General features: G+C 40.8%; 1 protein-coding gene across 1 annotated transcript in view; it reads left to right on the plus strand.

The window, feature by feature from the left end:
• The window catches only part of Myh15 (myosin heavy chain 15), a 118,308-nt gene that overhangs the window by 65,202 nt on the left and 28,292 nt on the right, over nucleotides 1–24,814 (plus strand). Inside the window, exons 27-33 of the mRNA XM_051150353.1 lie at nucleotides 2,323–2,712; nucleotides 9,220–9,346; nucleotides 9,601–9,719; nucleotides 12,429–12,625; nucleotides 15,842–16,191; nucleotides 19,439–19,563; nucleotides 22,673–22,788. Of these exons, the coding sequence (XP_051006310.1) occupies nucleotides 2,323–2,712; nucleotides 9,220–9,346; nucleotides 9,601–9,719; nucleotides 12,429–12,625; nucleotides 15,842–16,191; nucleotides 19,439–19,563; nucleotides 22,673–22,788 (1,424 nt within the window). The remainder of the gene's footprint in view (nucleotides 1–2,322; nucleotides 2,713–9,219; nucleotides 9,347–9,600; nucleotides 9,720–12,428; nucleotides 12,626–15,841; nucleotides 16,192–19,438; nucleotides 19,564–22,672; nucleotides 22,789–24,814) is intronic.

Here is a 24,814-nt window from a genome sequence, read left to right on the forward strand (position 1 = left end):
ATCTCAGAAAAATGGGAATAGGGCTTCCTCAAGACCCAGCTATTCCACTCCTTGGAATATGCCCAGAAGATGCTCCAGCACACAACAAGAAAAGTTGCTCAACCATGTTCATAGCAGTCTTATTCATAGTAGCCAGAACATGGAAACAGCCTTAGTGTCCATCAGTAGAAGAATGGATAAAGAAACTGTGGTACATATACACTGTGGAATACTACTCAGCTATTAAAAACAAGGAATTCCCAAAATTTGTGGATAAATGGATTGAGCTAGAAATGATCATAATGAGTGAGTTAACCCAGAAGCAGAAAGAATCAAATGGTATATACTCACTTATATCTGCATACTAGCCCAAGGGGCATGTCCCATGAAAGCCTTCACTTACCAAGAAACTGGGACAGAGGGGAAGGCATCCTATTGGGACTCTAAATGAGAGAAGCATGGGAGAATAGCAAAGTAGAAGGATCCAGAGGGTCCTAGAAACCTACAAGTAGAACATTATGATAGGCAGATTTGGGCCCAGGGGTCCCGCTCAAACTAAGGCACCAGCCAAGGACAATACAGGCAGTAAACTTTAAACCCCTACCCAGATCTAGCCAATGGTCAGAAGATTCTCCACAGTTGAGTGGAGAGTGGGATATGACTTTCTCATGTACTCTGGTGCCTCACATTTGACCATGTCCCCTGGAGGGGAAGACCTGGTGGCACTCAGAGGAAGGACAGCCAGTTACCAAGAAGAGACTTGATACCCTATGAGCATATACAGGGGTAGGTAATCCCCCTCAGGAACAGTCATAGGGGAGGGGAATAATGGGAAAATGGGAGGGAGGGAAGAATGGGAGGATACAAGGGATGGGATAACCATTGAGATGTAACAAGAATAAATCAATAAAAAAAAAATAAAAAAAAAAAAGAAATGCTTCTGATTTTTTTGAGCCAAGCATGGTATTATTTGAGATAAATATTTCAGATTCAATAACCTGTCATCAGGAACCACATTTACTTGTAGGTAGAAATTAAAACTTTAAAGGCACTTGCCCTGTGACATCTTGTGTACAGAACTGGTGGATTAAGCTGATATGACCTAGAGAATTAGCTTTCTGTCAGTCATTTTATTTAATGTAAAGGAATACATTTTCTCAATAGTCTTCCTTCTCTTTTCTCCTAACCTGTGCCTAATTACTGAAGACATTATTAATGAACATCACTGGTCTCACTGCTCTGAATACAATGACTCTACAAAGGTTTCCAGAATTTTTTACCACTGCACTGGAGGGTCGGGAGTTCTCAGAGTTCTATCAATATGTTCCTTTCACTAATAACCCTGACGTGGTCTCAGACCACTGTTCACTTTAGTAGTCCTCATTCCTCCACTAGTTCTAATTCACCACTGCAAATCTCCTACTTGGAATCTGAAGCCTAAGAAACTAATTGGCCAACTTTGCCTGGCATGTGTGTATGGTTAAGCAGATGCTGTTTCTTAAAGGCAAGTTGTTTGAATAGATGTTTATTCCATGTACAGAATTATTAAGATGGTGGAGCAAATTATATATAGAAAGGTTTTTTGCATATATGAGTCACTATGCTATATTTTTATAAGCTCCCTTTAAAATTTGTTCTTGGCATATGAAAGAGGTTCTTTTTTTAAGTGCTATTTTTATGGGAAACCTGTTTCTTTTTATTGAAAATAAATTGTTTATCCAATATATTCCTGTCACAATTTCCCCTCCTCCCAGATCCTTCCCACATCCCACTCACCTCAATCCACACCTTTCTTTGAGAGGGGGCTCCTTTAGTAAGAATCTCCATATTTGACCACCTCCCCTTGGTGGGGAGGCCTGGTGGCACTCAGGGAAAGAATAAGCAGGCTACCAAGATGAGACTTGATAGCCTATGACCATATAGTGGGGGAGGAAGTCCCCCTCAGTAATAGATCTAGGGGAGGGGAATAGGGTGAAAGTGGGAGGGAGGAATAGGAGGATACAAGTGATGGGATAACAATTGAGTTGTAATCTGAATAAATTAATAAAATTAAAATTAAAAATAAAAAAAGAATCTCCCTCCATGTGTATAATTTAATGATGTTGTCTAAAATGTAGGGCTGGGGGAATCGGATGCACTGAAAGTTGTAATTATGCTTCTTGGTGTTGATTTGGAGAAAAATCACTTAATTTCTTGTGTCCAGTTTCTTTTAGTTATAAATTAAGAATGAAAAAATGTCATGTTTGCTTTTTAAGTTGAGACAAAAATGAATGTAATAACCTTGTTGCATGTAGAAATAGGTTACAAGTAATTAATGCATGCCAAAAATATTTATTCCTCTAGACTCATATACTAAAGTTGAAAGAGGAACTGGAAAATGAAAGGACAACTAGAGCAAAGGTAGAAAGAGAGAGAGCTGACCTCACCCAAGACCTAGAAGACCTGAGCAAGAGGCTGGAGGAGGCAGGGGGCACCAGTCTGACTCAGATGGCAATAACCAAGCAACAGGAGGCAAGATTTCAGAAGCTTCGCCATGACATGGAAGAGACCACGAGGCACTTTGAGGCAACTTCTGCCTCCTTAAAAAAGAGACACGCAGAGAGCCTGGCTGAGCTTGAGAGCCAGGTAGAACATTTACAGCATGCCAGGCAGGTGCTAGAACAAGACAAGAGAGACCTACAGCTACAAGTGGACAACCTTCTGACCCGGGTTGACCAGATGGCCCGAGCTAAGGTAGACTTTTCTAAGCCTCCTTATTGGCATCTTAACATGGAAGTAGCAGGGGAGGGGAAGGCAGAGAAAAGTGAGAATAATAACTAGAAATTTTTGCTAATGGAGGAGGCAAGTGTTTCTTTTGCAATATTAGAAGCATTGAACCTTGTCTTTTATGTGCGATGTGAGTACCCTATTGCTGAATTTTAGCCTCAGCCACCTTGGTATTTTCTAAATTTTGAGAGAGAGTCTCATCAAGTTTCCCAGGATGGCCTGAACAAACTCTGTAGTTCAGAAGGGCTTTGGAATCGCAACAGTTCTGAAGTCATGGTGGTTGCCCTGCCTAGGTGACTCTTCTGGGCATTACAGTTGTGGAGAATTGAAATTCATAGCTGCAGCAAAGCCCTTGCAATTCTCTCTGAACTTCAAAGCTTTCCAAAATGCACTTTAACTTTAAGAGGATATAATTACATCTTATACTTCTTCTACTTTGTGGGCCTATATAGCTAACAATGTGTGGATGCCATCAAAGAGTGCCTTTTGAATTGTTGGTTTGAGCCCCATATGGGATGGCATGAGACAAAAGCATTGGCATGCAGGCAGCAGGCACTTGGAATATCCCTGGGCAGTGAGTCGTGAAGTCCAGCATGCATCACAGGCCTCTTCTTTGAACTTCTTGGCACTGGAGGCCTTCACATTCTGGACTTGTGCTAGAAAGAACAACAAACAGGAGACCAATGTAATAGCTATTCCAATAGGTTGTACAATGAAATATGCTTAAATTCATGAGCACAGTGCTTACTGAAAACTAGCAAATACATAAACAAAAGAATTTCTTTGTTCATCATTAGAAACTACCGAGAAATTGACTATTTTGAAAACTTAAATTGCAATAGAGCATTTATGCTTCTTTTTTATCTCCCCCAAGTCACTTGCTCATTCTTCTCATCCGTGTGGACCTGTCTTTATCTCCCCAGCCTTTTCTGAAAGTGTTCTCTCAAGGACCACTAGTGAGTGGCTTTACTTTCAATAAATCAGTGGATTTAAATCAAGCCTGCCATATTCACCCACAGCAGGTGTTCCCTTTGTGCCTTTCTGTCCCTGGCACCTGGTTCTTCCAAGCAGCCTGGCTCTGCGCTGCTGTCCCTTGCCTCTGTGGCCATTCTTTGCTCCCACTTCATGATTGCAGCAGGCCAGTTCTTCACTGTCTCTTCGCTTTCCTCCCTGTTCTCACATGGTCTCTTATTACCTTGCAATTGCACTATTAAGGCTTCCTTAGTTATCTTTTTTTGTTGTTTCTAATCTCTCATTATTCTAACCCATCCTATACAACATCTATACCATGCATTTCTAAAATGTGAATTTATGGGATTATGTGCCCACTGACAAACGCATTCCAAATGTGCTTTCAAGATAACTCATGGCCTCTCATCAGGTTCAGCCTTTGTTGTCACTATTTCAAAACTCCAGTATTTTGATTTTTTAAAATTTGTTTGTATGTGTATGTGAGTTTGTGTGTGTGTGTGTGTGTGTGTGTGTGTGTGTGTGTGTGTGTGTATGTGTGTGTGTTTGGTTTTTTGTGTGTTTTGTTTTATTCTTTGTTTTGTTATGTGTTTTGAGACAAGGTTTCTCTCTGTAGTCCTGGCTATCCTAAATTTGCTTTGTAGACCAGGCTAGCTTCGAATGCACAGAGATCTGCCTGCCTCTGCCTCCTCAAGTGCTGGGCTTATAGGCATGTATCATTGCACCTGGTTTACTTTGAGTTATTTTTATTCAAATATAAATGCTTGTCTTTTACTAAGTATTTGTTTTCCCATCAGTTTTTCCTTTCTCTTTGTCCTTGTCTCTGTCTCTCTCTGTCTCTGTGTCTGTCTGTCTCTGTCACTGTCTCTCTTTCACATACTCTCTCTGTTTCTCTCTGTCCTCTCTCCTCTATCTGTCTCTCTCTCTGTCTCTATGTCTCTCTCTGTGTCTCTCTCTGTCTCTCTCACTCTCTCTGTCTCTGTCTGTCTGTCTGTCTGTCTATCTCTCTCTCTCTCTCTCTCTCTTTCTCTCTCTCTCTCAGTTTTGTTTTGTTTTTAAGATATTCTCTCGCCATGTAACTCTGGTCAACCAGAAACTCACTACATAGAATATAGACCAGGCTTGGAACTCAGAGAGATCCACCTTATTACCCAAGTACTGAGATTAAAGGTGTGTGCCACCACCTTCAGCTATCCATCAGTTTTTTTTCTATACAAATTTTCTTCTCTGGAATATTCAAATTATTTCTTCTGAATTAAAATTTTACCTATTCTAGAATTCTAGTAGCATTTCTGGAATCTTTCCTGCATTGTTGCATTTTTATGTCTTTTAACTTTTCTTAAAGGAGAAGCTTCTCTAAAGCAGAAACTAAGTCTTATTTTGTCCTTTGTACAATCTGTGCAGTTGCTAGCATTAGCATCTAGAAATGCCTCTTGTCCAAAGTGTCACATTTAGACAGTAGAGATTGGCTCTTATATGCATGTGTGTCCATGTTCATATTCTTTTGTTGATTTAAATAGTTTTGATAGTATATATTAATTCTGGGGCTGACAATATGGCTCTGTAGATGCTGCTGCCAACCCTGATGATTCAAGTTCAATCTCTGGGGTCCACATACAGGAGAAGAGAACTGACCCCAGCAAGCTGTCCTTTGACTTTTACATGAGCTTTGTGGCAGTTATGCCTATATGTGTGTTCACATGCTTGTGTGCATGTGCTTGCTTGCTTGTGAGCACACACACACACACAGACACACATACACACACACACACACAAATCTTAAATTGTATTATTCTTAAAGGCAAAAATATTATGGTGAGCTTTTGTCTAAGTTGTTGGCTTTCTCTTTTCCAGGTAATAGTGGGAAGAATGTCATTGCTCAGTGGAAGCTAAAGCATTTTCAAATGAAAAGCATTCAGATAGAGAGCCCTAGGGCAATTTAGAAGTGATTGAAATTCTCACATTATTTTGAATTCACATCATTTTTTGCATTGTCTGTCATGTAGCATTTTTAGTCATCTTAGGAAGGAGAATTAAGATGAATATGCATCTCATTAACTTTCTCTTTCCCCAAATCAAAATTTCTTATTTATCTTTAGGCTTAAATTGAAATTCTTTTGAAGGTACAATTCTTTTGGAAGCTTTATTTCTGTATAGGTGACTTTTACATAAATATCCATGTGGTCTCTGGCAAATTCTGATTATAAAGTGCTTTATTAATTAAAAATGTCATATCAGTTGCTAGCACTAGTTGTAGATACACACCATGTTGGCTCTTGTTCCTTAACAATTTAACTTGATTATGAATTCATTAAACAAATATATCTCCTTTACCACCCGACTATCCTAAACAGGATGGAGAGGAGATTAAGGAGAACAAGAATGAAACCTTCTGGGTATCAGTTTGAAGGGGTGAATCCCTTGGTGTAATTCTCTCGGAATCTAGCAGATCTTCTACCTGACAATAGCAGTCACACCATCCATGGCTCCAGCCTCAACAATCCCCAACAATTAATTCTCCAACAACACTCTGCCCCACGCCGTCTGAGCCAGAACCTCTGTCTTCGAAGAATCCTGGGCCCCTAGACCTCCTCTCAATCTATCACAGATGTTTATCTCAGTGGTGTCTCAATTGGGTCAAGCCACCCAAGACTGCTTTCACCTTGGGCTTAGTCTAAGGCAGGGTCACATTACTTCCACAATACCATGTGAAGCTATGTCTAAAACATTCCTTTTCTGACTCCCCAGATGTGTTGATAACTTTCAAGTATGTACAGCTCAGCAGTATGTCATCACATGTCTCCTAAAATCCTTCCACTCTGTGACTCATTTTCTTGCTTTTATGTGGTGAGAGATCTTATTGATATCCACTATTTCATCCTTTTAAAACAGATATGTAACACAGTATATCCCAAGATGTGAACAGAAGAGCATCTCATAACCGTCTATGCTATTCTCAAAAGTGCAACATCTTTATATTCTCAGCAAAATCCCACTTCTCACAAATCAGCACATATAAATCCAAAACCTCCACGTCCTCCTGAAGCAGGTGTATTCTTTGGCATTTCTGCCCCTGGCACCTGGTTCTTCATTTGTAAGCAGAGACATTATCCAATAAGTCCATGGGTTAGAGTAATTTCTCATTGGAGATTTAAAACAAAGAGAGTTTATATAGCCATACATTTACAGTCTTTTAAGTAACTCAGACCTTGATCAGTTAATCTTTAGCATCTCTTTTATGATTACTTCTTCATGTGATAGATGTCTTAGAATTTAATATTTTATATTTTCTTTCTAATTATATCTGCTCAAGCAATTTCAGTTCAAGTCCCAAATCTCACACTTATTGTCTTTTTCAATGTGGGCATAATTTTAAGCCACTGGAATATTGTTTTTTGTTTTGTTTTGTTTTTTAATAAAATAAAGCCATATTTGACTTCTGAGGGATATTGTGAGGAAAGGAATAAAAATGCCAACTATGATTGTCAGAATCATTTCAATATGTGAGCAAATATATTCAACATTCAAAACATGATTTGCCATAGCAGATGACCTAAAATGGTTACATCGATTATGGTTGCATCTTTCTTTCATTGTGTATAGCGTATATGGAAAGTTAAATATAGCTGGGATTTAAGATTAATGCTATAGCCGCCATTATGCTGGTGGTATTGTATAAGAACCTGGTCATTGACTCTCTGCCTTGTTTGGCTTCCCAATTAGCAAAAAGCTTATGTAGAACATGCATAAGCTGGAACTTCATGGTGGTCTTTTTTAGTCTCCCAATAGTCATGTTCTGGAATAATAATTCTCCTTCTTCTTCTTCTTCTTCTTCTTCTTCTTCTTCTTCTTCTTCTTCTTCTTCTTCTTCTTCTTCTTGTTCTCCTCCTCCTCCTCCTCCTCCTCCTTCTCCTCCTCCTTCTTCTTCTTCTTCTCCACTAAATCTGGGGATGATACGCTATTCCAAGTAATAAAACAAATAATTGGGTTGTATTTTATGAGGAACATTTGAGTGTGACTTCAGGATGTACTTTGGCCAACCTCTTACTAAAGTCTACTATAGTTTGCATGTTGTAGGCACTTATTTAGTGCCCATTGTATGCCAGGTGCATGTGAGGGGGATATAAGAAGGTACAAGTCATTCATTGGTTGTGAAAAGTTTAGAATACTTATTAGTATAAGGTTAAAGAGCACACTCTTCAACACAACAGAAGCTTCTACTATAAATGGCTAAGGTTTTTGTTGGCGCAGAAGTTTCTTACTGGTCTTACTCTGTGATGCCTCCAAATTTGACTGGTCTTGACCACTAAGGTTTAATAACACCTAGGCTAAAATTGCAACTATCAGGTTCACCACCATCTCTCACTGTTTCATTGGGTCTCAGTGTTTCCTCAAATTTCAAAGTGTATGGTCTCCCCTCTCCTTACTTAATTTCTACAGTCTTCTCTCTTTAGAGAGATAATGCATTTATGTGGTTGTTGTAGAAATTGTAATTTAACACATAATAAAAGGAGCCTATGACAATGTTAACTTCTTTTGTAGTTAAAATTACTGTTATCAATAGGGAAGACGGAGGCATCCAAACATTATTTATAGAGAGGTTTCAAAACAAACAAACAAACAAACAAACACAATTTAAGTCTGTAGAACCACATAGCACACCAAAATACTTTATCATTTCTGTTCACATACATTATGAGGGTGCAAACTAAACTTAGTTTCTTAGGTAGTCTCCCCACTCCAATCTTGCATTTATTCCTCTCTGAGGACCTTGAAAGTCAAAATGATTTGCATGACTTTCCAGAGTGTGACAAGAACCTGGTGACTAGAATGGTTACTTAAATCAGGGACACAGAAAGGCTTACACATCCTTTTCACCAAGCAGCAAAAGCCAACTCAGAGTAGCTAAACTTTGAAACTGAAATGTTAGTCAGCAGGATTGTCTTGAGCCTCAACCCTCTTGACAAGGAGGTGCAATTTTTTAGGCAAATTTTGTACTAAGCTATTGAGCTCCAATCTGTCTAGTTTCTTCTGTTAACCTTCTCATCCCTGTAGATTTCATTCTATATCTTTTTCCTCCCTATCTACCTTTTTTTATTTTTAGCCTCTAATACATGTAAGTTTTGTTCTAGATACTGTAAATCTGAGATCAAGCAGAACATTTACCCCAAGAAACATATTTTAGTGGAAATATTTAATATAGTATCATGAAATGTTTTTATCTGGGCCAATGTTGGACTGTGACATGCTGCCTTCTCGAGAAGAGTTTAGAATTCTACAGAGGCTCTAAAATCCAGGGTGTTGTATTTGAATCTGAGAAGCTTTGATTTTTTTTTCAATGTGCTTAATTTAAAGGATACATTTTCCTGATGTTGGCTGTGCTCTTTACTCCAGAAGTAAAAGAAGTAATACAGGTCCCGGAGCAAAGCATCGCCACCCTGCCTATGTAGCTAATTTATTATGGATTCTCTTTGCCAAGGCTAAGCCTTCTTTTGTAACTCACAGGCAAATACTGAGAAACTCTGTGATCTGTATGAAAGGCGCTTGAATGCAGCAAACACAAAACTGGATGAGGTGACTCAGTTGGCAAATGATCTAACAACACAGAAGACAAAGCTACAGAGTGAGAGCAGTAAGTAGAGTATTGTTGCCTTCTCTGGAGTAATTCTCCAACTTACTGCTACAGATCAGTTCGTTTAGGGTTCCCTTCTGTGTCTGGGAAAGGCTCATTGTCCTGGCTTTGCCAATATGGGACCTCACAGGCCTTCTCTAAATAGAAACAATGTTCAGGTAGGAGTTCTGGTGATGGTCCTGAAAGTCAATAAGCAGGAACAGCCATCGCTGAGAAGGACTGCACCTGATTTATCTTATGAAATCTTTCCCTAGGTGACTCCTTAAAAAGACTGGAAGAAAAAGAGGCTCTGATAAGCCAACTTTCCAGGGAAAAGAGTAACTTGACTCGGCAAATTGAAGAACTGAGGGGGCAACTAGAGGAGGAGACTAGGGTAATGCATCAATCATTTCTCTCCAGTCTGGTGGTATATGTTTTTAACAAACAAACAAACAAATAAACAAACACAGAAACAATGCTTGGAGGACAAGCCTCAGTATTTTCTCTTGAGGAGAAAGATGGAAGCACCCTAGATGTAGTGGGCCCTTGTTTGTGCTAGAAGGACCTCTGATAACTAAAGAATTTTCCTTATTATTAGACTTTAGGTGAGAGTAGCATGGAAGAATAGGGAAATAGTAGGACCCACAGGGTCCTGGAAACCTACAAGAAGAACTTTATGACAGGCAGATCTGGGTCCTGGGGTCCTCCTCAAACTAAGGCACCAACCAAGGAGAATATAGGCATTAAACTTCGAACCCCTACCAAGACCTAGTCGATGAACATTATATTCTCCACCGTTGAGTGGAGAGTGAGATCTGACTCTCACACGAACTCTGGTGCCCCTTTTCTGACCACGTCCCCTGGATGGGGAGGCCTGGCGGCACTCAGAGGAAGGATAGCAAGTTACCAAGAAGAGACTCAATATTCTAGGAGCATATATAGGGGGAAGAGGTCTCCCTCAATCACAGACATAGCGGAGGGGAGAAGGGGGGAAGTGGGAGGGAGGGAAGAATGGGAGGAAACAGGGGAAGGACTAACAATCAAGATGTAATATGAATAAATTAATAAAATGGAAAAAAATAAAATTATGCATGTACTTGGTGAGATTTAGGGTCAAAAGGTGTGTGTTTCTACCATGCTTCTTACTTGAATGGAAGGTGATCAATGGTCAAGGATTTAGTAGGCCACCAAACAGTGGTACATTTCCAGTGACTTTCACCATATGGATATGTGAGAATTTGTTGTTTTCTGATTGTGTTATATATTCTTTGTTCCTTCCCATCTCTCTTCTGGTTTACTTTTGAGGTTTAGTGATTTTCTGTTGTGATAAAGTTAGATTTTTTTATTATTTGTATACTTATGTCATAATTTTTATTATACATATATGCCACATCATTTTTCCCTAGGGATAAAGAAAGAAACAACTATTTGCCATAGCTAGAGCGGGTACCAACATATCAAAGAGAATATTTCTTCCAGGTCCTATATCGTAGACCAGTAAGTTTATTGGGATTACCGACAGGAACTGGGTGACTGGAAGATACCACCAGAAACACCCCTGGGAGACTTCTGGGCAACTACATGACTGAAGAGTCCCATAGCATGAAGCACTCACAAAAAGCTGCACCATTAAATAATCTTAGCACTACACACTGCAAACTCCCTGCCCTTAGTCAGCTTTCCGCCTTCTTTATAACCATGAGAAAGAGAGGAACCCTCCCTCCACAAATAATGTTAAAAGGCCCGGTCTCTAGAGGATCTCCTGAAAGTGATCATAGCTGCTGTGCTCCAAGACGGCAGCACTCATGTCCTATCCAGGTAAATCAGCTGTACAGCAGTGTATGTATGCTTTCACAATGGCACCTACTGTCCATTCACAATGGTACTACTACTGTCTTCAGCTGTGTGGAGTTGAATTTCTCCTTCAGTCCTCTATGTTACCTATGAAACCAGCCCCACTCACAATGGCGAGTCTTCTGCCCATTGCTTACCCTGGATTGCCTTTATTTCTTTCCACTGTGGAAGGATATCTCCTCTCAGAACCTCACTATGCCATTCCATTTCCTCCTGGTTTGTAAAGTTTCTGCCGGGAGTCTGCTGATAATCAAACTGGAGTCCCGTACATGAGAATTAGCACTGCGTCTCTAGTTCCATAGCGCTCTCTCTTTTTTTGACTTTGATTTCTAACTTTGCTGAGTATATTATCATGGTGCAGACTTTTATTGGTCAAATCTATTTGAGGTATTTCAGAACTCTTAAAACCTGATGCCTGTTATCTTTATCTTTTCTAGGACTGGTGAGATTCCATGGATAATCTCATTGTCCCTGCCCTGCCCCGCCCCACCTCCGGCACTGCTGCTTATTAATTATGAAGTTTTCATACTTCTCTCATCTTCATTCTTTGAACATCACTGGGTGTTGTTGCTCCTCATCCCCCATCTGGAAATATGTAGCTGAGGATGCCGTTAGCTCAGGCACATCCTCAGACAGGCACCTGCCTAACATGGTGCTTTTAGATTTTTGTTTGTTTGTTTTTCAACTTTGTCAAAAAGACCTACGGGGAGTGATGGAAGCCTTAGTCTCTTCATGAGGTTATTCCCTGGGATGATGTCATTTCATTAGCCAGACAACCATTTAGGCATGCTCATTAAAATCAGCTCTGTTGTCCAGCAAATATAGAAAGTACTATAATGCTATCATTATCTAAGTGTAAACACAAGGATTTTGTGTTTCTAATAAGTAAAATGAAAGGGATAGATTAAATCTTACTCTTTGTGGTTTAAATTTGACTGATATATTGTTAAACATAAATCATAGTACCTAAATGATAATGAATGCTACTTTAGTGATTCCTACTATATGCCAAGCCTTTCTATGACTGAAATTCATGCAGTCAGGCTGCTGTTTTCTTAAATATAAATTTCTTTCCTGTTTTAATGACAGGTCTTTTCCCAAAGTCTTTCCTTAGTATTAACTGACTGTGTTTAAGTTAAATCTGACTTTTATAGGGGGTGTTAGCTTTATTGGAAGAGAGTATGTCACTTCCAAATATCCCATTGCTAATAGTAAAATGTGCCTGTTTTTAAAACTGTGTATTTTACAGTCTCAGGATGCCCTGGCCCATGCCCTGCAGTCAGCCAAGCATGACTGTGACCTTCTGCGAGAGCAGTATGAAGAAGAACAAGAGGTCAAGACTGAGCTGCACCGGGCTCTATCCAAAGGCAGCAAGGAGACAGCGCAGTGGAGAACAAAGTATGAGCATGATGCTATCCAGAGAACTGAAGACGTGGAGGAAGCCAAGTGAGTAGGTCAAGGCTCTCCTCAGCCCGGAATTGGTCACTTGCAGGAGAATGAGAGTCAGTAGTGTCTCTTCCTGTTGTGTGCCTAACAAACCCTTCTAGAGTCTTTTAATAAGTCCAAGACAAAAGATGAGACAGTTATTTCTGGCAAAAGGCATATAATCTAGAGGAGTTAAAATATTATAAGATAGATGATTGAGATTATAAAAAGATCTTAGAGAAAGAAAAAGGCTCTCTCTAAGGGCATAATAAAAATATTTACAGAAGACTGGGACTTTAAGTTGTGCTTTAAAAATTGGCCACTAGCTCTTGGTAAAGCAAATAATTGGTTTCATATATGTATATGTGTCCATCAGTAGATGCACTGGCTCTTTCATATAGGACTTGGATACTATCAATCATTCTGTGGAGATAGGGAAGCTAGAAACATGTTAACATTTATCATCACATTTATTATTTGTCTTATGGGACAAGGGCCCCTTTTAATGAATTAATCTTTGGGCCACTCCTAAGGTGAGACTGTGAGGTTTGTAGTTAATTACACCAATAGTTTTGAAAGCTATTCTAAAAACCTTTAAGAGTTGGGATACCAGTTAGTCCAAGATCTAGCACTGAAGAGTAAAACTGAAGTGCTTATTGGCTTATGGATTGAGCAACTGTGTGAGTTTGAAAGAACACATGCAACTGACTTTCCCACTTACAACCATTAAAGGTTTACTTAAAAGAACATGATTTGATAGCTCAGCAAAGATCCAAGAATGATTAATATCATTCTTTTAGGCTTTAACCACAATCAATGTTCAGTTCCTCACCTGAACTGTGAGTGGGTTGCTGTGCACTTCCAGAGCAGCTGTTATGTTGTGTCCCCTGAGGGAACTAAGAGATCTCTCTCTATCCACAGCAGCTCACAAAGGGCTTTAGAATTGCAGATACTAACATTAACCACAGTAGGTGTTCACGGAATCCTGGACCCCAGAAAAGTGGGCCATTGACCAGAAACACTTCTTTACATCCAAATCTGCAAACTTTTCTTACTTATTTTTTTAGTGGTTGAAGATTTCAATTGAAAGTTTATATTGATCATTATAGTTGATAGTTGATTCTTTGGGTGTGAGGAAGGAAAAAATGTAGATAATGCATTTTGATCACATGTTTGATGTAAGTGGTTTTGTAATAAGCGATGAACAAAGAAAAAACACTGAGTAACATGGTAATATTTGAGTAGTTTTGTTCTTATATTATTTGAATATTATATAAATATGGCTTTACTGTGTTGTACTTTCCCTCCTAACCACCCCCCAAGATGGCAAGCAGCTATAGAAAAGTGGCAAGTCCTGTGATTTTCTGTTGGAGAGTGACAGAGCCTCTCCCCCAAGCTTATTTTCTTTCTGATCTGAAAATAACAGGTTTAGTTTCTGTTTTGTTTTGTTTTTTTTTCGTTTTTCTTTCTTTTTTATTAATTATTCACTTTACATCTTGGTCATAGCCCCTTCCCTCCCCTTCTCCTGGTTCTACCCTTCTTCCCTGATTTCCCTCATCCTTCCCCTACTCCTCAGAGAAGGAGAGCCCCCCACCCCAGCCAGCCCACCCCAGCATGTCAAGTTGCATCAAGACTGAGCACATCCTCCTCACCTGTGACCTGGGGAGGTAGCCCTGCCTGGGGGAAAGTGATTGAAAAGCAGGCAACAGAGTCCATGTCAGAGTCAGCCCCCATTCCTCTTACTCGGGGACCCATATGAATAATACTCAGCTATTAAAAACAAGGGAATCATGGAATTTACAGGCAAGTGGATGGAACTAGAAAAGATCCTCCTGAGTGAGGTAACCCAGACCCAGAAAGACACGCATGGTATGGACTCACTTATAAGCAGATTTTAGCCACGTGGAAAAGGATAAGCATTCTGCAACTCATAGACCCAAAGAAGCTAAGTAACAAGGAGGACCTAAGGGAGGATGCCTAAATCTCAGCTCAGAAGTGGACATAGAAGAGACAGCACTTTATTTTTGTCATCTCTCATATCCCTTTTTATAAGCTAGGCAGTTGAGTAAGTACATGCTTTTGGAAAGTTATGGCACAAAAGAGTAGTTTCTGTTAAATGTGGAGCCAACTATCAATGAAAGGAAATTAGCAGGCAATGATAAGTGTGTCCAGTTGGCGCTGGAATTTCCCAGACATAGTTGAATGTCTCCAGTCTTGGTGAACACCCTCAGTCCTGGGAAAACCAGCAGAATTAGTCACCTAAGCCAGAGCAATTTAATGGTGCCAATCAAGCAGGCGTAGTTAAAATACATACGATCATTTTAGAAGCCTACTCTTTTAGGCTGGTGTGAGTGCCAGAATTTCCTATAAGAAAGTACATTGAAGTATGCCATTATGAAGCCAGAGAACAAGGAAGGAGCAGAGCTCAGGGGCTTCCAGATAATAAGTACAGATGGGACTGTTTTAGCATCCCACACCAGGGAGCTGGATCATGCTGCGTTGGGGTAGCTGTGTGGTACTTGTAAGTTACTGAAGTCCTTCCTCCGATAGTCACAGTAATGCAAGAGCTTTGGTACCCACAGTTCATTTCATGAAAGAAACATCTATTCACTTTAATGAAGATGTACAAATGCTGCTGCAGCAATTCTGCAGGACGTGTAGGCAGGAACACACAGCCCATGCGTTAGAATTCCCAAGAGTTCTATACTGCACGGACAGAGGAAGTACACTGAGCACGTCACTTCAACCCAGAAGGTGCTGGGGGGTGGGCGGCTCGGACGGTGGTCTCCATAAAGGAGCACGGTGGTAGGTTGATCTGGCATGAATGCAAATCTGGGGTCAAGCTGCTGAGGAAGACACAGAGAAGAGGAGAATGTAAGGCTTGGAAAGCAGGTGGTAACAGGAAGAGGCTGCGCGGGAGAGCACAAGAGCAGAAGACACATCCAAGGAGCTCTTGAGGGACTATCCCGACATTCCCAAGTAGTTTTAAGCGGCTTACTGTTGGTAAGATGCTCAAAGCAAACTTGACTCTCATATTCCTTATGACATGTCAGTGCTACCCTTATTAGTTATGAAAGTGTTAGGATAAGCAAGTATTTCCTTAGAGGAATTCAAAGAGAGTTTGAATTTAAGATCTAGGCTGGTAATGGAAGGAGTAGTAGGATCCATGTGGACACAGCAGTGGCACAGGCTACTTGTGTTGGTCTCAGTCACTGTACCCTTTGGTTCTCTCCTCAGGAAGAAGCTGGCGATTAGATTGCAGGAGGCTGCGGAAGCCATGGAGGTGTCCAATGGTAGGAATGCCTCCTTGGAGAGGGCCAGGCACAGGCTGCAGCTGGAGCTGGGGGATGCCCTTTCTGACCTGGGGAAGGCACGCTCTGTGGCAGCGGCCCTGGAGCAGAAGCGGCAGCACACCGACAAGACTCTGGCAGCCTGGAAGCAGAAGCAGGAGGAGGCCCAGGAGCTGCTGCAGGCCTCTCAGAAGGAGGCCCGGGCCCTCAGCACTGAGGCCCTCAGGCTCAAGCAAGCCTGTGAGGAGAGCACGGAGGCCCAGGAGACCCTGAGGAGGCAGAACCAGGACCTTCAGGGTACTGTCAGCTGGGGTTGCAGCCAAAGCAAGACAGGGGCTGGGGAAAGCGAAGCTTCAGGGCAAGGCTGTCTAGCCTTGCCATTTCCATGTTCTCATCCATGTTTGACTTTCAAGGTTTTAGTACTTTATTCTGAAAAAAAAAAATACTGCAGTTGTTATTGTACTGAATTAATTCTAAAGGTAAAATTAGGGCTACACCTCTGAGCTACTTCCTTATTATAAGGGACTTTCAAAAATTTCTTCATTTTCACAACCTTATTGAAAATTTCCACGCACATGTGCATAGAAATATATTATCCAAATTATAAATTTTCTGTACCTTTACTTTCCACTGATCAATATATTTTGAATATATTATAAACTTCAGTAACCCAGTGCATGTTGGGTTCTTCTACATTCATTTATTCATTGTTTAACCCTGGGATTGGCCTTCATGTTAATGTCCTCATCTGAAAAAATACAAGGTTAGATTACATGTCTGAATTTGCAGTTCGTAAGTTATAGATCTGGGATTTGAGCCCAACCATCTGGGCTCCTGTCTGTGCCTGCTTTACTGAGCAATGCTACTGGATTATGTACCTTGTGGTTCTTAGCATGCCATGCCTTGGAGATATGCTACATTCTTAAAAAAAAAAAACAGCATAATACTCCATAATAAGTATATCTAACACCTATTTAACTAGATCTCATTAACTTTAAACCTGATTATATCCAATTCTGAATAGTTATATACTGTGTATTCATACACATGTATTTATGCATATTTAAAATATTTCAGCAGGGTAGATCCCTAGAAGTGAAATTGATGAGTTAAGGAAATAGACTTACGGTAAACTTCTTGGCATATTGCCTAAGAACAACTCAAAGAGACTGCCAAGTTATCCCAAAGCCTACAGTCATATGCAGGAAAACCCTGAAGTGCCCTGGAAGCAAGTCCGTTACTAATGGAGGTATGAGTGAGTCTTCTCTGTGGCCCTGTACAGTCCACAATGAAATCACTGACTAGGCTGTGGGATGTCCTAGGTCATTGGGCAAAGAGCTCAATGTGTACCACCTGGGAACAGACAGCTACACCTACCAGAGATCTCAGGTATTTGTGAATTTTCATTTTTAATAAGCTCCCAGTCAAGGCTAATGCCATCAGTCTGGGTTCCATGGGTGGCTTGGCATGGGGTGTAGTTTGGGGCTTTTATTTTAAAGCTCTAAAGATGGTCATGTGGTATAGCCAAAGTTGAGGAAAACCTGCTTTCAGTTTTTTCTCAGCAGAAAAGGATTACAGTTCCTATGACCTTTTATCTAATTTTTCTTGCAAGAATTCTGGAAATCTTTATTATTCTTTCACAATGCCAAGCATGTATGTAATATTATTCTAATCACATGCATCCACCATTATCCTTCTTCTTATCTCCCTCCTTCTGTTGAACTCTCTTTGCTGCAACAAGTTTGCCTCTCGATTCCTTTGTTGTAGTTATTAATATGCAGAGTTTAAGTGGTGAAGCCTGCACGAGCATGGATTAGACACTTACTGGACCATGAGCACAAAACCAATGGATATAGCACAGAGGAAAATGACTCCCAGTCCCCTACGAGCCATTAATTGTCCACAGATGGCCAGGGGAGGTTGGGGCCTGATAAACCCCTCCCCCATCTATGATGTGCAGTTGGTCCCAGTCTTGTGCATGTCTGTTGGGGGTAACCACAGCTGCTGTAATTTCATGCTGTGACATCTATATATGTCCAAGAGACAATATGGACAACACTCTTTTATTCCTTCTGAATCCTCTTCTTCTGTGTTCTCTAAGGCTTGAAAGTAACAATATAGGTATCTAGTGCAGTGTGAAACACTCACCAGATGATTCTCAGCATGCAGAGCAGCTACAAATCTCTGTATTACCTGCTGCCTGCTGCAGAGAGAAGCATATCTGACCAAGGCAGCACCACTCTGTGAGCATAAACATTGATATCGATAAGGCAGCTTAACAGTATGTCCTTTAGCAAAGCAGCAGTAACAGGGTCCTCACTGGGACCTGTGAATTCCTCAGCACTAGACACTTGGTCAGGTTCATAATACCAGATATGAATTTGGTTTGTGGAGTGAGCCTTAAATCAAATCAGCAAATGTTGGGTTACACCCATAACAGTCATGCATCTGTTTTTTGTCAGTGAGTGTATCTTGCCTGGAAGGTCAGTATTGTATCATTCACAGTTCACAGTGAGGACACTGATAATTCCACCACTCCCAAAGCAGTCTATGAAGCACTTTATGGAAGCTTCCAACTCAGTTTCAGCTTGCCTCTCTATTTTCTGCAACTAAAGTGTACAATGTATACAGTCTTACCATTTAGTTGTAGTAGGTAACCAACACACATGCCAATAGATGTATGCCAGTAACCTGTGTTTTGAGGAGAGCTCTTGGGTTTTCCCCCTAAACACTCATAGAGATATATACCACACCTGGTACTGAGTTTGACCTACTTTAGATTAGGTCAGCGCTGCGAATCAAAGGAAGAGGTGAGCTGAAGTTCTTTTCTCTCCTGTGCTAGGCAAATCTCCAAGTTTCTTGGCCATACAGCATAACTTTTAGGGACTGGAGCCTCCCTTCATGAAGTGTCAGAACCAACCACAATAAGACAGTGTCATGTAGTGATGGTGTCTCACTGCTGGCCTCACTCTGTCACAGGCTTCGTACTTATGCAATGCTAGCCAGAACTGCCATGTGCCAGAGTAACAGCCATTCTCTCCAGAGGCCCCTCTGCTTTTCTGCCTTGTCAAGGGTCATTCTGGGACTGCTGCAGATGACAACCTTGCTTTTGCTTAAGTGTTATGTTCCAGTGTTGAGTGGCAGCCAGTGGTGTTGACATAAAAACTTATCCACTCAACTGCAGGGGTTCCTGTTCTCTCTCTCTCTCTCTCTCTCTCTCTCTCTCTCTGTGTGTGTGTGTGTGTGTGTGTATCTCCAAGTGGAATCTGCCATGGTCCCAGCAAGCAGAAATGCCAGGTGAAGTTACACAGGCTGTCTTGTACACAACACCCTCCCATTCTCACTAATTGTTGAAGTCATCTTCTGGCAGATGACAAAGTAATACAGTGAAGAAGGGATTCTTTTTCCCCTAATTTCTAATAAGGTTCTCTGTGGTTAAGGGCTAGCTTTCACATGAAGTTGTCAATGGCTATGTGGCCTCAGTAAAGAGAGGTTATGTGTGAGAGTTGACTTCTACTAACATACCTGATCTTCCATCTTTCAGAACAGATTTGTAATCTCACAAACCAAGTGAGAGAAGGGATCAAGAATTTAGCTGAAATGGAAAAGGCCAAGAAATTGATTGAACAAGAGAAGATTGAAGCCCAAGTGAGGCTGGAAGAAGCAGAGGTATATTGCCAGGGAGGGAGAAGGTCTCAGAGGGGAAAGCAGATCTGCCACCATTAGAAAGAGCCACCACACTGTGGCACTTACTCAGGTGTTTGCTATATGCTAAGTACCATGCCAGATGTTTTTTCACTCTTGTCTCCATTTTACAGAGGAAACAGAGAACAAGATAGTCATCAATAAATGCAAGTCCTCCAATCATAGTGAAAACAACCATAATGTGTTTATTTACTTTACCGCCCCAGTTCACACCCTCACAGACCATATACGTGAGCATCCAGGAACTTGTTAGACTTTCAGACTATCTGCCGTGTCCCCAACTTTATCAGCTTAGAATCTGCATTTAAACCAGGTCCCTTGGGGTTTCCTGGGATATGAACATGGAGATATGTTTGCTGGAAGACCATTGGCCCATAGGGTACTCATTGAGCACTTGCCCAAAGTTGGGAGTTTAAATAGATTTGAATGAAAGAGTCTGTTAAATGCTGCCCCTCTGCTCCCAATCTGTTAGTGAGATAATCCAAATGAGATTCTGAGACACTCCTCCATCATTGAGAGGTTATTTGTGTGCCCAGTCTTTGACAGGGGTGTTTTCTATGTTCTGGAAGCATCTCGTGCTTTATCCTTGGATGTGGACTAGGTGATTGACAGGACCACTGAGAAGATTTGATGCTAAAGAAGATGATGTGTCCTAGTAATAATTCCAAAGTCACCAGGTGGTTGATTAGTATTAGCTCTACAGAGACTCTCTGCTCTCAACTGAGTTTCATCTTGAAGCCCTTGGACATCTATCTGGACACATTGAAACAGACATGCCCTTTCCAAGTGGAGGAAATGAGTTTTGAAAGATGTCATAGAGCATTTTGGATGGAGGCTCTTGGGAAGCATGGTAACAGAAAAGTGTGCTGCCAGAGAGCTCCCTGTCCAAGCACTCACTATTAGAGCTGCCTCACCACCCCAGCTCTGTAAGACACTGGCAAGGCAGATGCGCTGCTCCTGCGCGTGCTTCTGAAGTCAAGTGCTCCCAACTCATTATTGCTCCCTATTGCACAAACATTTCTCTAGGATCACTTCATTTTATTGAAAATTCCTTCAAAAGGCTGGTTTGTGCAAAGTTGATGAACTTTGTTTAATTTACTTTTCTTTGGGTCTCTGGCTACTCTAGCCGGGGACTTTCTAAGGCCACCATATAAAATAAAATAAATATCATATATTTAAACATTATAGCAATAAAATATTATTTTAGGAGCAGTTTTAGTTTTGTATAATATATTGGACTAGTTGTATATTAAGTGAATTAGCAAGTCCATCAAAGGCCATATTCAGGACATAACGCTCATACCATTTAATACCACTAGATGGCAGCATATGTCATTATCCGCCTGTGGAGTTGTAACCAGCCTCACAAACACTTCATCTCTTTCCACGTGTATTTGTGCCTTTGGACTATTTCTTTTGGTGGGTGGCTTTATGAAAACTTAACCAGACCTCTGAAGCCATAGGACTCAAATGACTTGAGGTCACCTCTAGAGATTCACTTTCTTAGTACATTTTGAGGGTGAGTTTCCCCTCAAACTAATGTTCCCTGGAAGGAGATTGTTTATTGGACACTTGTATTGATTTGTGTCTGTCAGGATTGAGAGAAGAACTAAGGAGGCCTTCTTAAAAATCCCTGAAAGCTTATTTCTGTTGTCGTCACTGCTTGACTGTTATCACACAGTTTTACTCTTTTCAGTAGATAAAACATACTCTTTAGGGAAGATGCAAAACTGTCCCTGCTTTCAAGACTGTCCAGAGTTAGCTAGGCGGCAGCTTGTCTTACACATACACGCTGATATATTATCGCTATTCTTCAAGTATTTTGTCATTTGCTTGTTTGCACTTCTTTATACACATTTCCCTTGGAAAAGGCTCTGAAGATTTTTTGTTTTTTAACCAATTTCCTACTTTTTGTTTTTTATTTTTTTAATCATTTAGGATTTTTACTTTATGCGTATTAGAAAAGCTTTTTTTAATTCACTGGAATGTAGATTCTATTGTGTATTACACATTTGCATATGTTCTAAGGAACATATAAGCTAAATTGCTGGAAAGACTTGTATATTTTTAATTTAAGGAATTTATTCAGAATACATCCTGATTTTTATCCTCTCACTTTTATCTTCCCACTCCCTGCTTCCTCCGTCCATCACCCTATTCCCCTCCCCTAGGCCTGTGACAGAAGGGGACCTCCTCCCCCACCATATGGTCACAGCCTATCAAGTCTCATCCTCATAGCCTGCTTCCCCTTCCTCTGAGTGCCACCAGGCCTCCCCACCAAGAAGAAGTGGTCAAATGGGGGCCACCAGAGTTCATATCAAAGCCAGTCCCCACTCTCCACACAACTGTGGAGAATGTGCTGCTGTCCATTGCCAAATTCCTACTTTTAAAATTGAATGACCTTTAAAGAACATCCCTGGAAATAAAGTTCGAGCCTTTATTATTTGAATACTAAGTCCCAGAAGATCTTCTACCTATTAACTCCCCTTTTAGTAATAATAATAATTACATGGCTCACTTTGAGAGCGTTATCTGCTGAATATTTCCCGGATGTCCAAAATAAACAGTGACTTTCCTATTCTAGCCTTGATGATTTTATTCACTCGTCCCAAAGATGGAGTGAATTAGAAATACTTAAAAGTACTATCTGTCAGCAATTAAATATCAAATACCGTGACAGAGAAGATTGAGGTTTCCTGTTTAAAAATGTTTCATTTTTCTTTCTATCTATTATCTATCTATCTATCTATCTATCTATCTATCTATCTATCTATCTATCTTTTGGTAGTACTGAGAATTGAACACAGGCCCCCATCTAAGCCAGGCAAGAACTCTATGATTGAGCTGTATATCTGGTCCAGCTTTTGGCTACTATTCAAAGAGCAAATGTTGTCAGAGCTAGGTATAAAGTGGTGGATGCGAGCAGTCACTTGTCCTACTCTAACGTCAGGGGCCTGACTTGAACCTAGAGATCCAATCCAGTGACTCTAAAGAGAACTACATTCATGATTATAGGTTTTAAGGGAAGAAAATATAATTTTTGTTCAAGAATTTTGTGTGCTTTTTGTTACAGGGAGCTCTGGAACGGAATGAAAGCAAGCTCCTTCATGTCCAGCTTGAACTCTTGGAGGCTAAGGCAGAGCTGGAAAAAAAGCTGTCAGAGAAAGAGGAAGAGGCAGAGACGCTGAGGTACTTAGGATTATGTTCCTAAACAGCAGCCATGTGTGTCAAAGTCTCAGAATGAACAGAAGTCACTGTGGGGCTGCTCTCATAAGTCTTGCCAAAAAATGGCCCCTTGGTCTAATTTGATGCTGGTTTCCCATTAAGTGCATTACAGCCATTGCCTGCCCTTGTGGTTTTCTGCTCTCCCATGTTGAGTGAACTGTCTCGGGTAAGAACAACCTGTGGTGTGCAGGCCTGCTTCTAGAGACTCCTGTTCAAGACCGGTTAGGAAACTGAACCAGTTAGGATGCTGAACCATGGAAAAAAGGACAAAAATGTTTGGTGCTGTGCTTTCAAGCTAATGTTGGATCAGAGAGAAGGCCTGTCCCCAGGGAGAAAGTAGAGCCAAGAGCAAGGCTGTTTGTGGAAACATCAGAGTCTTTCCTGGCTAGGTTGTTTCATGAGACAGGATTCCCAGTTGCTGGATCTTTTCTTTACCTCCTTTCTGCTGACTTTAGACATTCTACAACTTAGATTCTCAGGGAAGGAACAAAATGGTCCCACATGTCACAGGAGGTGGTGAGGTTGACTAGGAAGCTGTTGCTGACAGAGTGCTTTGCATTCTACAGATCTATAACTTAAATACTTACAGTTAGGGGTGACTAAATTACCCCTCTGTCTCTTCTGTTTCTTTAACCCAATGATTCTCAACCTTCCTAATGCTGCAATCCTTTATTTACAGTTCTTCATGTTGTGGTGACCACCAATCATAAAATTATTTTCGTTGCTACTTCATAACTGTAATTTTGCTACTACCATGAATTGTAGTATAAATGACCCCTGTGAAATGGTCAGATGACTCCCAAAGGGGTTACGACCCACAGGTTGAGAATCACTGACATATCAAAGCTATACGTCTGCAAAGAAGATCATATACTAGTCTGAGGTTCAACTGGCCACTTGTTTTCAATATCTTTGTTAAACAAACAAAACAAGCCAGTGACATGTTAACAGGTTCTGTTAAACTAGGCTTTTTCCCATAGCTTGTTTTCTGCCCAAATTTCCAGATGGTCAATATTTATTGGGGATTTGGAGCCAAGTTTATTCTTCTGTGTGCTCTGAGTTAACTAACCCTCATTCACAGACATTTTTGTGGAAATGGCTGTAGTGAAGAAATCTGGTGTACTTATGAGTATCTGAAATAATTATTTGAAAAATGGAAAAGTGTAATATATGTGCTATTTTTGCACAAAAGGAACAAAAATGAACATATTCTTTTGTAGTAAAAAAAAAAAAAAGCTTGACTTCAGGTAACATTAGATCTCAGCTATAAATGAATCCAGTGAGAAAATGAACCCTCAGAGCGTCTGTGTCATGTCAGGTACATCTGAATGTCGGAGAACAGCTCCCCAATTATAATCATCAGTGCACAGGAAGTCAGGGATACAAACAGCTAAGGGTAAGAGGAGAACACTGAAGGGAGCATGAGCTGTGATGGGCTGGAAAAGGAAGGGGCGGCAAGGCTCTGGCATGAGCTCACTGTAAGCTTTAGCTGGTGACTCACAGTGGCTATGATCTGTACATCCAGAAAGGACAGATGAGCATCTCACAAAACATTGCACACACCACCGCAGACCCTCTCTGCTCTGTGTGAGTGCAGATTGAAACAAATGCCTTGCTCTAATCTGGTAGTTCAGTCCGAATCTGGGGCTTGGCAGAAATGGAGCAGAATACAAGGGGAAATGTACCCTAAGTATGGAATTCCAGGCAATGAAGAATAATAAATGTAAATTATGGACCTCAAGAAAAAAAAACACCCAAGGGCAGGATGACGTTGAAGACCTTATATTCATATAAACCATGTACATTACCACAAAAACTGGAGGTGTCTATTAAGACAGGACCCGGAGAGTTGAGGGGGCCAAGAAGGCAAAAGAGAAGGGCAGGCTTTTGTAGCATAGACCTGTGGAACTCTCTCCCATACTGAACATTCTGCTTGTGGGGAATTCTGACTGAGATCAGGAGAGAGGCCCATTGGTGGGGAAAAGTCAAG

Source organism: Acomys russatus, chromosome 8 (genome assembly GCF_903995435.1).
Source record: "Acomys russatus chromosome 8, mAcoRus1.1, whole genome shotgun sequence".
Taxonomy (NCBI): Eukaryota; Metazoa; Chordata; class Mammalia; order Rodentia; family Muridae; genus Acomys; species Acomys russatus.